This window comes from Notothenia rossii (assembly GCF_949606895.1).
Source record: "Notothenia rossii genome assembly, chromosome: 1".
Classification (NCBI taxonomy): Eukaryota; Metazoa; Chordata; class Actinopteri; order Perciformes; family Nototheniidae; genus Notothenia; species Notothenia rossii.
In genome coordinates, this window is record NC_136912.1 from 17,495,743 (window position 1) to 17,508,445 (window position 12,703).

At 38.0% G+C, this 12,703-nt stretch overlaps 1 protein-coding gene and 1 pseudogene across 3 annotated transcripts; both read left to right on the top strand.

Moving 5' to 3' along the window:
* On the top strand, positions 1 to 5,647 carry LOC307035988 (solute carrier family 22 member 7-like). 2 transcript variants are annotated; one of them, XM_079675900.1, is made up of 10 exons: positions 1 to 488; positions 572 to 675; positions 1,336 to 1,490; positions 1,644 to 1,812; positions 2,073 to 2,196; positions 2,290 to 2,399; positions 3,453 to 3,667; positions 4,107 to 4,215; positions 4,339 to 4,545; positions 4,627 to 5,647. In XM_079675900.1, the coding sequence occupies exons 1-10, from the start codon at positions 114 to 116 to the stop codon at positions 4,667 to 4,669; spliced, it is 1,611 nt and encodes a 536-aa protein (XP_079532026.1). In that variant the 5' UTR covers positions 1 to 113; the 3' UTR covers positions 4,670 to 5,647. The 2 variants fall into 2 exon arrangements, with proteins under 2 accessions (XP_079532026.1, XP_079532027.1); XM_079675901.1 differs by having other exon boundaries at positions 4,630 to 5,647.
* Positions 5,648 to 7,190: 1,543 nt separating this feature from the next.
* On the top strand, positions 7,191 to 12,701 carry LOC307035996 (solute carrier family 22 member 7-like; annotated as a pseudogene). The gene is made up of 7 exons (XR_013810525.1): positions 7,191 to 7,298; positions 7,949 to 8,378; positions 8,477 to 8,580; positions 10,475 to 10,689; positions 10,953 to 11,061; positions 12,227 to 12,433; positions 12,518 to 12,701. The product of XR_013810525.1 is annotated as a solute carrier family 22 member 7-like (transcript).
* The last annotated feature ends 2 nt before the right edge of the window (positions 12,702 to 12,703 follow it).

The following is a 12,703-nucleotide window of genomic DNA, read 5'->3' on the forward strand; positions in this document are numbered from 1 at the left end:
AGCTGACCATTAACTAAAAGCATACAGTGTTCAAAAGGCTTGTGCCTCAATTCCAAACATATTATTCTCTGAGCTTCTTTCCAAATTGAAGTGTGGTAGCGTTTATTCTCAAGATGAAGTTTGAGAATGTTCTGGCAGAGGTGGACGGCTTTGGGAGATTCCAACTAATGATAATCCTCATGACTGTAATACCTCGTATGACTTTGCCTTTTCACTTTTTGCTGAATAATTTTGTCGCAATTATTCCCTCTCACCACTGTGACATCAGCTCTCTGGATGATGGAGGATATTTTGGGAATTTATCCCAGGAAGAGAGGCTTATTGTTGGTATTCCAGTCCAGGGGGATGGGACTCCAAACTCCTGTCAGATGTTTTCAGAGCCTCAGTATCATCTGCTGCTGAACTCCTCCAGCATGACTGAACTACCAACAGTGCCATGCCAGAATGGATGGGTATACGATACTTTCAGGTCTTCTCTGGCCACTGAGGTGAATCGTTTTTTCTGTTTTAAATTAATATAAATAATTGATATACACTTTGATATTCACTTTGTTGTCTGTTTCCCTCGTAGTGGGATCTGGTTTGTGATAAAAGAAAAATGAACAGAGCCACAGCCACTATCTTCTTCTTGGGGGTCATGTTTGGAGCAGCAGTGTTTGGCTATATTAGTGACAGGTGGTTATGGCTTTATAACTCTCAATTCAGAAACAATATCTGTTGTTAAATTACAATCCTTGATTAGAGAAAATGTGTAAATTGATGATTAAAGGGGCCCTATTATGCTGATTTCTAGGTTCATATTTGCATTTGTGCCTCAATTGTGACTTGTTTACATGCTTTAATGTTCAAAAAGGTCTTTAATTTTCTCATACTGCCTGTGTTGCAGCACCTCTTTTCACCCTCTGTCTGAAACCAGAGCCCAGTCTGCTCTGATTGGTTAGCTGCCCGGCTCTGTTGTGAATGGTCAACCTCTTAGAGATGTCCCGCCCAATGTCTGTACAATAACTGTATGTAGTCAAGAGGTGTGTCCAAAAGTTGAGGTATCAATTATGCATAAGAACCAAGAAAAGAAGCTTAACTTATACTTACTCCGAAAGTCCAAGGTTAATACTCAATAGTGGCTAATTAAACGTTCATATACAGAGGTTTAATGACATGCCATTCAACTCCTGACCTAATCTAAACCTTAACGCCAACCATAATATTAACCCTCACCCACACATTACCAGAGATGAGGAAGAAGGAATGTTTGTCTGTTGTTAGGTCTTTGTGTAAACAAATATTTGTGTGTTTTAGCAATTCTACAGATTTATTCATAATCTTTTTGTACCACAGGTTTGGCAGGAAAAACTCTCTTCTGGTGTCCTATGTGACAACGAGTCTCTTTGGATTTACAAGCGCTCTCTCATATAATTTCACCATGTTTGCTGTCATGAGGTTCCTGACAGGATTTGGAATTGCCGGAATAAGTATAACCAGCATCGTCCTTTGTGAGTTTAATCTCATAGTATCTGTGAAATAAAATGTCTGAATTGTACATTTCAGAAAACAAAAATAAAAATAAGAATAAATGTATCTTGATTTAATGTTATTGTGTCTAGATGTATTTGATTGATTTGATGTATTATCATCGCTTTTGATAGGTATTGAATGGGTGGACATCACACATCGAACTAAAGTTGGCGTCTTAATGAGTCTGGACTGGAGCATTTTTACGGCTCTGCTTCCTGTTGTGGCCTATTTTGTGAATGACTGGAGGGTCCTCACTGCCACAGCAACCTCCCCGCTGATTCTGGCAATGATTTCTTGGTGGTAAGGATAACACAATAATTTCACCATCAGCGAAAAGAAGCACGTTTATTGCCTTTTAATGTCTCCAAGACAAAGCTGCTCTAATACCAGGAAGTTAGGTCAGAACCATATACAAATGTTAAGATCATTTTCAGCATTTTCAGCATCTGAATACCAGCATGGCTGCTATGTTTTGATGAGAGAGGCATGTTACTCATACGCAGTTTGTCTGAAAATTATTTTTAAAATCAGTGATTTTTTGAATTAACATTTTAATGCAGGTGGCTCCCTGAGTCTGCCAGATGGCTGATAAGTAATGGAAAGGTAAAAGCTGCTCATTTTTACTTGAGAAAGTGTGCAAAAGTGAACGGCAGAAAGCAGTTCATGGCTGACTTAAAGCCTGAGGTACAAGATTTGACATGATCTGATCACTTCTAATCAGAAATATATTCACTCTACAACTACAATGCTGACCAAAATGTAATTTTTTCTCTGCAGAGTCTGTCGAATGTAATACTTGTGGAAAATGAAAACAGAAAATATTCCTATTTGGACCTTGTGAGGACCCCCAGAATGAGGAGACTGGCTATACTCACTGCCATTGTCTGGTACATAAATGTCTTTGGTTTTGCCTTTAAAGGTGCAGTGTGTAAGATATTGCCCATGAATTACATTTTAAAAAAAAATATGAAAAAGAATATGAAGCATTTACAGAGTCCCTGTTATGTCAAAGACACCCATGTATTGTGTTGCAGGGATATATGAAATGACCTTGCTAACTAGCCCTGGAAGTGATATTGACTGTAAAGCCAGCGAGACAAAACATTCAAAGATTGCAGTTGATACAAAACATTTCCAGGCTTCCTTAGAGAAGTGTCCACATCAAACTGATGCTTTGCTGCCGGTTTCCTGTTAGTTTTATAGTTGATTTAAAGATTTTACAGCTTGTTTATGAGGCCTTCAATGGTCTGGTTCCTGCCTACATCACTGACCTGCAAACTCCCTAATAGCTTTATTTCTGGCAAGGCACTACTACTCGTTTTGCAAATTCTCGACTTGCGATATCATTTTTCTGTCTGGGCCTCTCAATTTCTGCAGCCTCTTTGGTGTACTTGTTTTGTACACGTTTTAGCTTCATTATTGCAGTACAGACTGCTATAACACTTAAGGGGTTTAAAAAACATTCAGCTCCCCAAACAATCTATGAACAGTCCATTATTAGAGAGGCACAAATAAAAGTGTCTGATCCAGACCAGATTCTCCACACAGTTTCAGCAATTAGCTTCTAGTGGAAGATGCAGGTTTCCATTTAGCTGCAACACCTATCTGAAGTGTAATGTGGATTTAAATGTTGGCCTTGAGGGTTGTGCAATAAGTCACCTTTGTCAGTAGGTGTATGTGTATACTGTATGTGTATGGGCAAACTGTGTATGTATGGAAGCATCTGATGGTTTTTTTGTGCAGTTTAGGATTTTTATCTTTTGTGGAACTGCACAACGGAGACCTTAACAAATGTCCCTACTGAGACAATAAAGAATATCTAATCGTATGACTTGTAGTGCCAGTGGTTATGTAAAACAAAGCACTATTTAAATATATTTTTTCTATGGCAAATGTGTAACTCAAATTGTATTTTGATATAATTTGCTCTCTGTTGACAGGTTTGGAGTGGCCAGCACGTATTACGGAATCATTTTCAATGTCTCTGGATTTGGTTTGAACATCTATATCACACAGTTGATCTACGGCTTGATTGAACTTCCAGCCAAAGCATTAATCTATTTTGCTATGAACAAAGTAGGCCGAAGGTCGAGTCAGGGTGGAGCGCTTGTTCTGACTGGACTGTGTATATTTTGCAACATGTTTGTCCCTCAAGGTAAATGATCAACAGTGTGACTACCATAGCTACTTCAACAATAATAGACAACAACAAAGCTACACTTTAAAGATCCTATATAGTAAAAAGAGAGATTAAAAATTATTTGTAATTACTTGAAGCAGATCTAAGGCCTATATAAATGCTCTGAAAGTATTGAAATTCTCAATCAACGGATATATTCTCACATACCCATAATCAGAAACTGTGCCTTTAAATGAGCTGCAGGACTTCTGTTATTTCATAATGTGATAGATATAGAGATAGAAATACAAATATATCAGAGCAGACTGATTACCTATCTAATATAGTTTTATATATAGTTTCTGATAAGCTGATAGTAAAAATGGCCACTATGGTTCACATTTAGTCAAATACTACACATTAAATACAATAACAGGTGGGGTCAAAATGTTCTATGACTATTTTATTTTTTCAGATATGGGGCTCTTTCGGACAGCTGTGGGAGCTTTGGGCAAGATGTTTGCAGAGGCATCTTTCACATGTATATATCTGTACACAACAGAGCTTTACCCCACAGTAATGAGGTGAATAAACTATCTTATATAGAGCTTATACTATGCACATTTACAACAGCATCTAAACTCAAAAGTCAAACAACTAGAAGTAACAGACATCTGGATACTGAACCTGTATTTTTGCTTATACAGACAAAATGGATTGGGGTACAGCTCCTTCATGGGCCGTATAGGCGTGTCTATTTCTCCCCTCATCATCCTCCTTGAAGAAGTGTGGAGCCATTTACCGAGTACCATATTCTCTCTGGTGGCGTTCACTGCAGGGCTGACATGTTATCTTCTTCCTGAGACACAAAACATCCGTTTACCAGAGACCATTGAAGAGGTGGAACACCCAAGGTAATGGCCCTTCATTTGGATTTAATCTAAACATTTAAACAAAAGTTTTATTTCAACCCAAACATGTATTTTGTGTTTCAGAAGAAGATCAATCTCCGCATCTGATGAAAAATCACAACCCTGAACAAGTGCAAACAAAGGCCAATTATTAGAGTTGCCGGGCATATAAGTGTTGGTAGTATGTTTTTGATTCATAAAAGAATAAACAAGCAAGTGTTTTTTTTAAATAATCGCAACCTATATATCTTTCTTAAAAATAATATTTTAATAAATGTGCTGTGTTTAAGAGTCCCACACAGGATAATATAAATTGAACAAGCCAGATTCTCAGAGGCAGGACATGTTTGTCTGCAGGTGCAATAGTCAGACAGTCTGTGAGAATGGATATGAAGGGTTAGAGTTTTCAACTACCAGGTGGTCTCCATTGTTCCCAAAAATTCATCCACCTTTCCAAAATAGCATTCACTGTTTTATATGATATGCACAATTCATACATTTTTTGCTAAACGCTATATTCGTTTTTTCGTACCTGAAAAACGAAAAAGTGTGATGGAAACTTCCAGATTAATGGAGACGAAACTTTGAGAGACACAGGGAGAGCTGGAGCTTTGATGGCAAACACTGAAGGTTTATTATGAAGTTAACGTCCAGAGAACTGACAAGATATGTGCTGCAGCCACGAGGTGACACAGCAGTAGCCAAACCAATTCTGAAGATCTCCACGTCAGACTCATGTATTTAGCTGGTTCTGAGAGAATAATTAACTTTGTGCATAACAAGATAAAACAGGCAAAGCACTATAACACCTCTGCCAGCTGACGCCAACAGGCAGGAATAAGGAGACAACACACTGAGAGCACAGAACCTAAAGTTGCAGGCCTGTGCAGTGAGGGCAGTACAAACTGATAAACAGGGTCAAAGGTGTGGGCCTAGGAAAATATTTCCCCAACAATAAGTAGTGTATGTATCATTACTAAACAAACATTTCATTGATAAAGAATTTGATTATGTTGTATTTTTGTGAAAAATATTAAGGTCACTTTATTATTTTTGATAGTCCTTTGTGTAATCACTCTAGTCTATATCATCAAATGAAGGTATAAAACACCAAATAGGTATATTTTTTAAGAACAAATATGAAATTCCAGAATGAATGTGTTTACTGTTCATTTTGGAAGAGTTGTGTCATTTTTGTATTGATTATATGTTTTGCAATTAAAATGTGTTCTTCAAAGAGACTGGAACTCTTGTGTCATGCTAAATAGCATATATATATATATATATATAATCCACAAACAGTAACCCATTAGTACTATTAACTTTATTCATTACATTTCACACAGCTCACAATTGTTTCCATCATAAATGTGTTTATTTTCTAATCTTGCTTTACCGTGATTTGTAACAAACATTCACACCCTGTGAGAAAGCCACCACATGACACCTCAAATCCCCCTCCCCCTCCCAACATACACACATGTACTATGCACACTTTGCCGAGAACTAGTTTTGTTGGCTTGCTTGTTCTATTTGTTTGGCACTTTATGACAACAAGCTGTTTAATTCAGATAAAGAAAGGGAAAAGAAAAAAAAAAGGAGGAAAGACAATTGGCCTATAGCTGCCTAGGGTCAACAACGCATCAGTGGCGGTTCTAGACCAATTTGACTGGGGGGGCCAGGCTGGGGCCAGTTATTTTCTGAGGGGGGCACAATAAATGCAGGACGAAAAAGACAAAAACAGTATGAAATAATTGCGCATACACCTAAGAAAACAATGCAATACAGTTATTGGTATTTGTTTCATTACACATTATTATATACTTACCTTTGTGTGCTGTTTGGGTCTGTGGGACCCATTTTCAGTGTTTACTCAAATAAAATGTATGCAATTTAATTATTTGAACCTGCATTATTTGGGGGTGGACCTCACCTTCTCTAGGGGGGTCCGGGGGCATGCAGCCCTGGGAAGATTTTTTTTTAAATGTTGAAGTTAAATGCATCAATCTGGTGCACTTTGAGCACAAAATGAATTTATGGATACAGCTCTCAACACTCAGATGAAAGAGAGCTGTATACTTTTCAATAATCCAAACATCTTTAAAATATGATCACAACCAATAACAAATCATTTAAACTAGTTTATTCTTATCTTATGTTACCTATAGTTAGTATTCTTTCTTTTTATGCATATTTTACTAATCACTCCCTTTTCAAACTTTTACTGTTTACTGTCCTATAGTACACATTGGAATGACTTCTTGATTTTTTACAACACATTAAATAGATAAAGGTGTGCTCTCTCTAGCTCTCTCTCTCTCTCTAGCTCTCTCTCTGTCTCGCTCGCTCACAGAGGCTGTGTGCTCCTCTGTGGCGATGACGGCTTGCGTTAAAAAAAATATATATATTTGTACTGTAAAGTGGGGGCTATTGAGGGCTTGCGAGATACCGGTAGCTCGTAATCGACGTCTTTGAGACCCCTGCTCTAATGGTCCGACTAGAATGACAAATATCGTTACTTCTGCCTATTCCGTCAGCCAAGAAATCGCTTAATTATAAACTTTTTTTTTTTTTTCTTTTTTAGGGGGACCACAGGGGGTTCCAAAGTCAGTGTTAGGGGGGCACTGGCCCCCCCTGCCCCCCCTAGAACCGCCCCTGCAACGCATTATCCCTGTCCTATGCTGCAATCTCTCAATTTGACTGAGCTGACTTCCTGCTTGACATGTGGACTTTGCACAAGTGTGGTAAAAAGAGAGGTAACAGACACATTATAACAGATTAAAACCTTTGTAACTTGGGAAAATGTCAATAAGGGACCTGGGAGTGATTAGTTGTGTTCCTTGAGGACATTTCTTACAACTGCTAACCTGTACAGTTTAGCAAAATGCAATTATTTAATTGTTAGCTAAACTGGCTAGTCATGCTAACGTGATTGCTAATGCTAAAGCTAATGCTAGCACTGTAGTTACATACTGTAGCAAAACAAAAGTAGCAACAACTGTTGGCAGACTAGGGGGAATTAAAAATAGAATTGTGTGTTGTTTGGATGCATGTAAGAGCTGTGTGCAACCTACTTATAACAAGCAAGAATAGGGTAACCTTGTAAATCGTCTAGTTACAGTATTTGACGAACTTCATTACTTTCTGTGATTCACAATGTCTCCCTTTAGACTGCCTCCCAGGCTCTTACTCAATATTACCAAAGAAAGGTGCAGATTTACTTCTAAAAAGCTGACTTTGGCACATGGACCTAATGCACTTTGGTCGTTACCAAATGATTAATTAATCTAACTGACTATGCATTGTGTTTGCAACAGATTCTCGTTGCTCTCCATTATGCAAAATAACAGAGACTCACTTCCACACTTACATGTTTTATGCTTTTTGTTCTACCTTTCTCCCTTAGGAAAATATATCCAACCATCATTTTTTCTTAGGTGCATTATCTTGAAGATGAAGTTTGAGAATGTGCTGGCAGAGGTGGACGGCTTTGGGAAATTTCAGCTAATGACAATCTTCTTGATGGTAATACCTCGTGTGACTTTGCCTTTTCACTTTCTGATGAATCATTTCATTGCAGTTATTCCCTCTCACCACTGCAACATCAGCTCTCTGGATGACGGAGCAGTTTTTAAGAAAATGTATCCCAGGAAGAGAGGCTTGTTGTTGGTATTCCAGTCCAGGAGGATGGGACTCTAAACTCCTGTCAGATGTTTGCAGAGCCTCAGTATCATCTGCTGCTGAACTCCTCCAGCATGACTGAACTACCAACAGTGCCGTGCCAGAATGGATGGGTGTACGATAACAACATCTTCAAGTCTACTCTGGCCACAGAGGTGAATTTTTATTATATTTACAATAGTCAAAGTAATCTAATTCCCAGATTAGCCACTTTAGAGTTCACTTTGTTGTCTCCTGTCTGTTTCCCTCACAGTGGGATCTGGTTTGTGATAAAAGAAGAATGAACAGAGCCACAGCCTCTATCTTCTACTTGGGAGTCACGTTTGGAGCAGCTGCATTTGGATATCTTAGTGACAGGTGACTTTAACTCTTAAATAAATCAAACTAAAATGTATTGGTTTTTTACAGGGTTTTGATTTAAAATTGTAGGTCAGTTTTTCAACAGTAGAATAATTACAGTTTCGGCTTGCAGACACTGCCATTCTGTGGTTTATTATCATCATCCCGATTACACTAACACAAACATTGATATATTATAAAACAAGTAAGGAAATCTGTGACTTTTTCTTGGTCAGATAGTTAAACTTCAGATAGAAGTGAAGTTAATAATTGACTACTGGAGGATGAAAGCTTGCTTTTTTCCAATAGTGTCACTGTTAACATGAGATGCTTCAAAACCAAAGGTACGGAAGATTTTTGTTTTCCTAACAAACCAGGGTGTTAATCTATAATACATCTGTCTCACAGGTTTGGCAGGAAAAGAACGCTTCTGATCTCCTGCATGTTAACCACCGTCTTTGGATTTGCAAGTGCTTTTTCATACAATTTCGCCTTGTTTGCTGTCATGAGGTTTCTCACTGGATTTGGAATTTCTGGAGTCAATATAATCGCCATTGTCCTTTGAAAGTTTTTTAACTTATATTTGTTTGTCTATTCAAATGAATGAATTTATATATAAAGCTTATGGTAATTCGTAACAGTCAGACAGACATTTAGCACAAAATCGAACATCGCACAACATTAACAACATTATCAAACATTGTTCATTCAGCTGTATTTACTTTTAAACTGTGATGAATAAGCCAACATAGATACATTTACATCATTTGTTGTTAAAAGGCAGGTCTGAATGTCAATCCCAACATTAAAGTTAAAATCAATCATAAAAGAATAAGAACTGAGTAAAGTGTAAACAAACATACTTCACATCATCCTACATGATAATATTCTCTTAGATTTGATTTGATTGGTCATTTTCTATCACAGGTATTGAATGGGTGGACATCAAGCATCGAACTGGAGTTGGCATTTTAATGAGCCTGGACTGGAGTATTTGTACGGCTCTGCTTCCTGTTGTGGCCTATTTTGTGAATGACTGGAGGGTCCTCACTGCCACAGCAACCTCCCCGCTAATTCTAGCAATGATCACATGGTGGTAAGGATAAAGTACCACATGGAACAACCAACTCCCTGTCAAAATGAACGTTCATATATTTTATCTTGTGTCTTTAATTGAATCATATTTTTCCACAGGTGGGTCCCTGAGTCTGCCAGATGGCTGATAAGTAATAGAAAGCTGAAAAGTGCTCATTTTGACCTGAACAAATGTGCAAAAATCAACAGCAGAGAGTAGTTCATGGCTGACCTGAAGCCTGGGGTATATCATAGATATGGTTTACTTTTTTCAGCCATTGGTATTCTATGTAGCTGACAAATGGTTTCTTTTCACACTTCAGTTTCTGTCCGAGACTACTGTATTAAATAAAGAAACCAGAAAATATTCGTATTTGGACCTCATAAAGACGCCCCAAATGAGGAGACTGACTCTTCTTACTGGCATCTTGTGTGTTATATTTGTTTTATAGCTTTAAACATTGGAGGCATTTAGCTATCATACTGTATATGGCTGTGCTATCAACATAATAAACTGAGTTGTAGGAAATAACTAGCTCAGCACATTGTTCATTTATGGCTTGTTTGCAAAACTCGTCCTGTGTTTTATTGCTAGGGAGATTTGACTGATAAGAATTATCAGAACGCACAAGTACTTTTGCTATGGATACCTGCATATACCTTGTACACTGATAGTGTGGATAAATTGACTAAGTTTATCTTTATGTGTCTTGTTGTACTATTGTAGAAGACACCTGCTTAAAAACAGCAATTATGGTTTTCTATATGACAGCCATTGTGTCATAGTTTTGTTGTACATTGTTTACATTGAATTCATTTTGTCTTTTTTTCCACATAGGTTTGGCGTGTCTTGTACATATTATGGAATCAGCTTAAATGTTGCTGGGTTTGGTGTGAATATTTTTGTCACACAGTTCATCTACGGCGTGATTGAAATTCCAGCAAAAATCTTCATCTGTTTCACGTTAATTAAAATAGGCCGAAGGATGAATCAGGCTGGCACACTTGTCCTGACTGGATTGTGTATATTCTGCAACATTTTTATTCCTCAAGGTAAATTATCAATTCATTTTTGTATTCTTTTGAAAGATTACGGTTCTCTAGCTACTGCTATAGCAGCTTACCGACAACAACACAAATCAGAATGACTGCCAGAAATTAGTCATTTCTAGTTAGTATTTTTTGTAACATTCAGTAATTAAACTGTTCAAATATGACTGTAAAAAAAGCCTTATTCCAATATAACAATTATTGTAAAACATAATGAATTGTACCATGCTTTATACAAGCTAGGGTTATCATTTTATTTTTTTCAGAAATGACTGTCTTTCGGACAACTGTGGGAACTTTGGGAAAGATGTTTGCAGAGGGAGCTTTCACAATGGTGTTTCTGTACACATCAGAGCTTTACCCTACAGTAATAAGGTCAGTGAAATATGTCATGCAAATATTTTCTGTTGATCATGCAAGATATGGTAGCAACAGACTAACATCAAAGCCAATATGTCCTTCTCCACAGCCAAATCCTAAAGTTTCTTCTTGGGGTTTGTAAGGTGCCTGCTGGGTTATGAAAACCCTCACGCATGGCCCAAATCTGTTGCACTGACCTGCCCAAAATACCTCCACAGAGAGGTCTTCATGATGTTGGGGAACTATTTTTCCAGGCCCATAACTTTGGCCCAGTTTATCAGTTTGTACTGCCCTCACTGAGCACAGGCCTGCAACCTTGGGTGCTTTGCTCTGGGTTATGCACAATGTTAATTATTCTCTCCAAAGCAGCTAAATACATGGGTCTGGGGTAGAGATCTTCAGAATTGGATTGGCAACAGCTGGGTCACCTCGTGGCTGCAGGACATGTCTTGTCAGTTCTCCGGCCGTTAACTTAATAATAAACCATCAGTGTTTGCCATCAAAGTTCCAGCTCTCCACAGGTCTCTGAGTTTGGTCCACTTTGCTCCAGAAGTTTCCATCACACATGAGGCATTCTCTTCAAGACAGAGCTCCTCATCCTTTCTAAGGGAACATCCAGTCACCTTTTTAGGGGAACATATTTCAAATACTTTCATCCGAGATCTGATTATTCTTGTCACTACCAAGAGTCCCGATTATGGATGACTCTTAAAACTAAAATGGACTGGTACATCGAGAGCTTCACCCTGAATCACCCAAACTACCAATTGATCAACCACTCCATCTTTCTCTTGTGATCGACGTCCCAGTATACTTGGAACTTTCTCATTTGGGACTTTGACTAGCTCCCAACTGAAAACAATCCATCTTGTGTTGTACAACGCAACCAATATCCATCACACTAGAAGATGAAGTCTAAAGAAGGTAGCAGAACTACATGATCGGAAAAAATAGATGACCGTACTGGACATCATTCTGCCTGTGAAGATTTAAATATGTAGGGGATCATGCTCAACTTTGCCAAAGGTTTGCGTTCACTTAAATGCACTTTACCAAACCACCAAGTACTAACAATTAAGTTCCCCTCCCTGGACTGACTTCAAAAGTGTCCCCCCAGTCTCCCTAATCTGAGGAAGTTACACAAATAAGCCAATAACTTTTGTTTTGTTTTGTTACATAGGCAAAGCGGATTGGGTTACAGCTCCTTCATGGCCCTCACAGGTGTGTCTGTGTCCCCTCTGATCATGGTTCTTGAAGAACTGTGGCTCCCTCTACCGGGTATTGTCTTCTCCTTGGTGGCCTTTGCTGCAGGGCTGTCAGCTTGTTTACTTTCAGAGACACACAATAGCCGTTTACCAGAAACCATTGAAGCTGTGGAACAGACAAGGTACAGTCTTTTGTAATAGAATTTTGAGTTTTTAACTGCCATAACATGAATGTATGAAAATTATATATTTTTTTTATTCCACAGGGCGGTCAGTCCGGACATCTGAAGAGACTTCTTCTGTTAATTCATTTTTTATTAGATATTGGAAGATTATCGATTTTAAATAAAGAAACTGTAACATGTTTTATGTTACTTATGTAAGTATGTCTTACATAAGACAAATTCTGTATGCATTTTTAAAACATGCTATTAAAAAAACTACACCTGATT

What these genes read in the sequence shown, in the direction of transcription:
- LOC307035988 (XM_079675900.1), top strand. Translation starts at nt 114, where the DNA reads ATGAAGTTTGAGAATGTTCTGGCAGAGGTGGACGGCTTTGGGAGATTC. An exon ending in ATACTCACTGCCATTGTCTG is followed by an intron (nt 2,400 to 3,452) that starts GTACATAAATGT and finishes CTCTGTTGACAG; the next exon opens with GTTTGGAGTGGCCAGCACGT. An exon ending in GAAGAGGTGGAACACCCAAG is followed by an intron (nt 4,546 to 4,626) that starts GTAATGGCCCTT and finishes TTTGTGTTTCAG; the next exon opens with AAGAAGATCAATCTCCGCAT.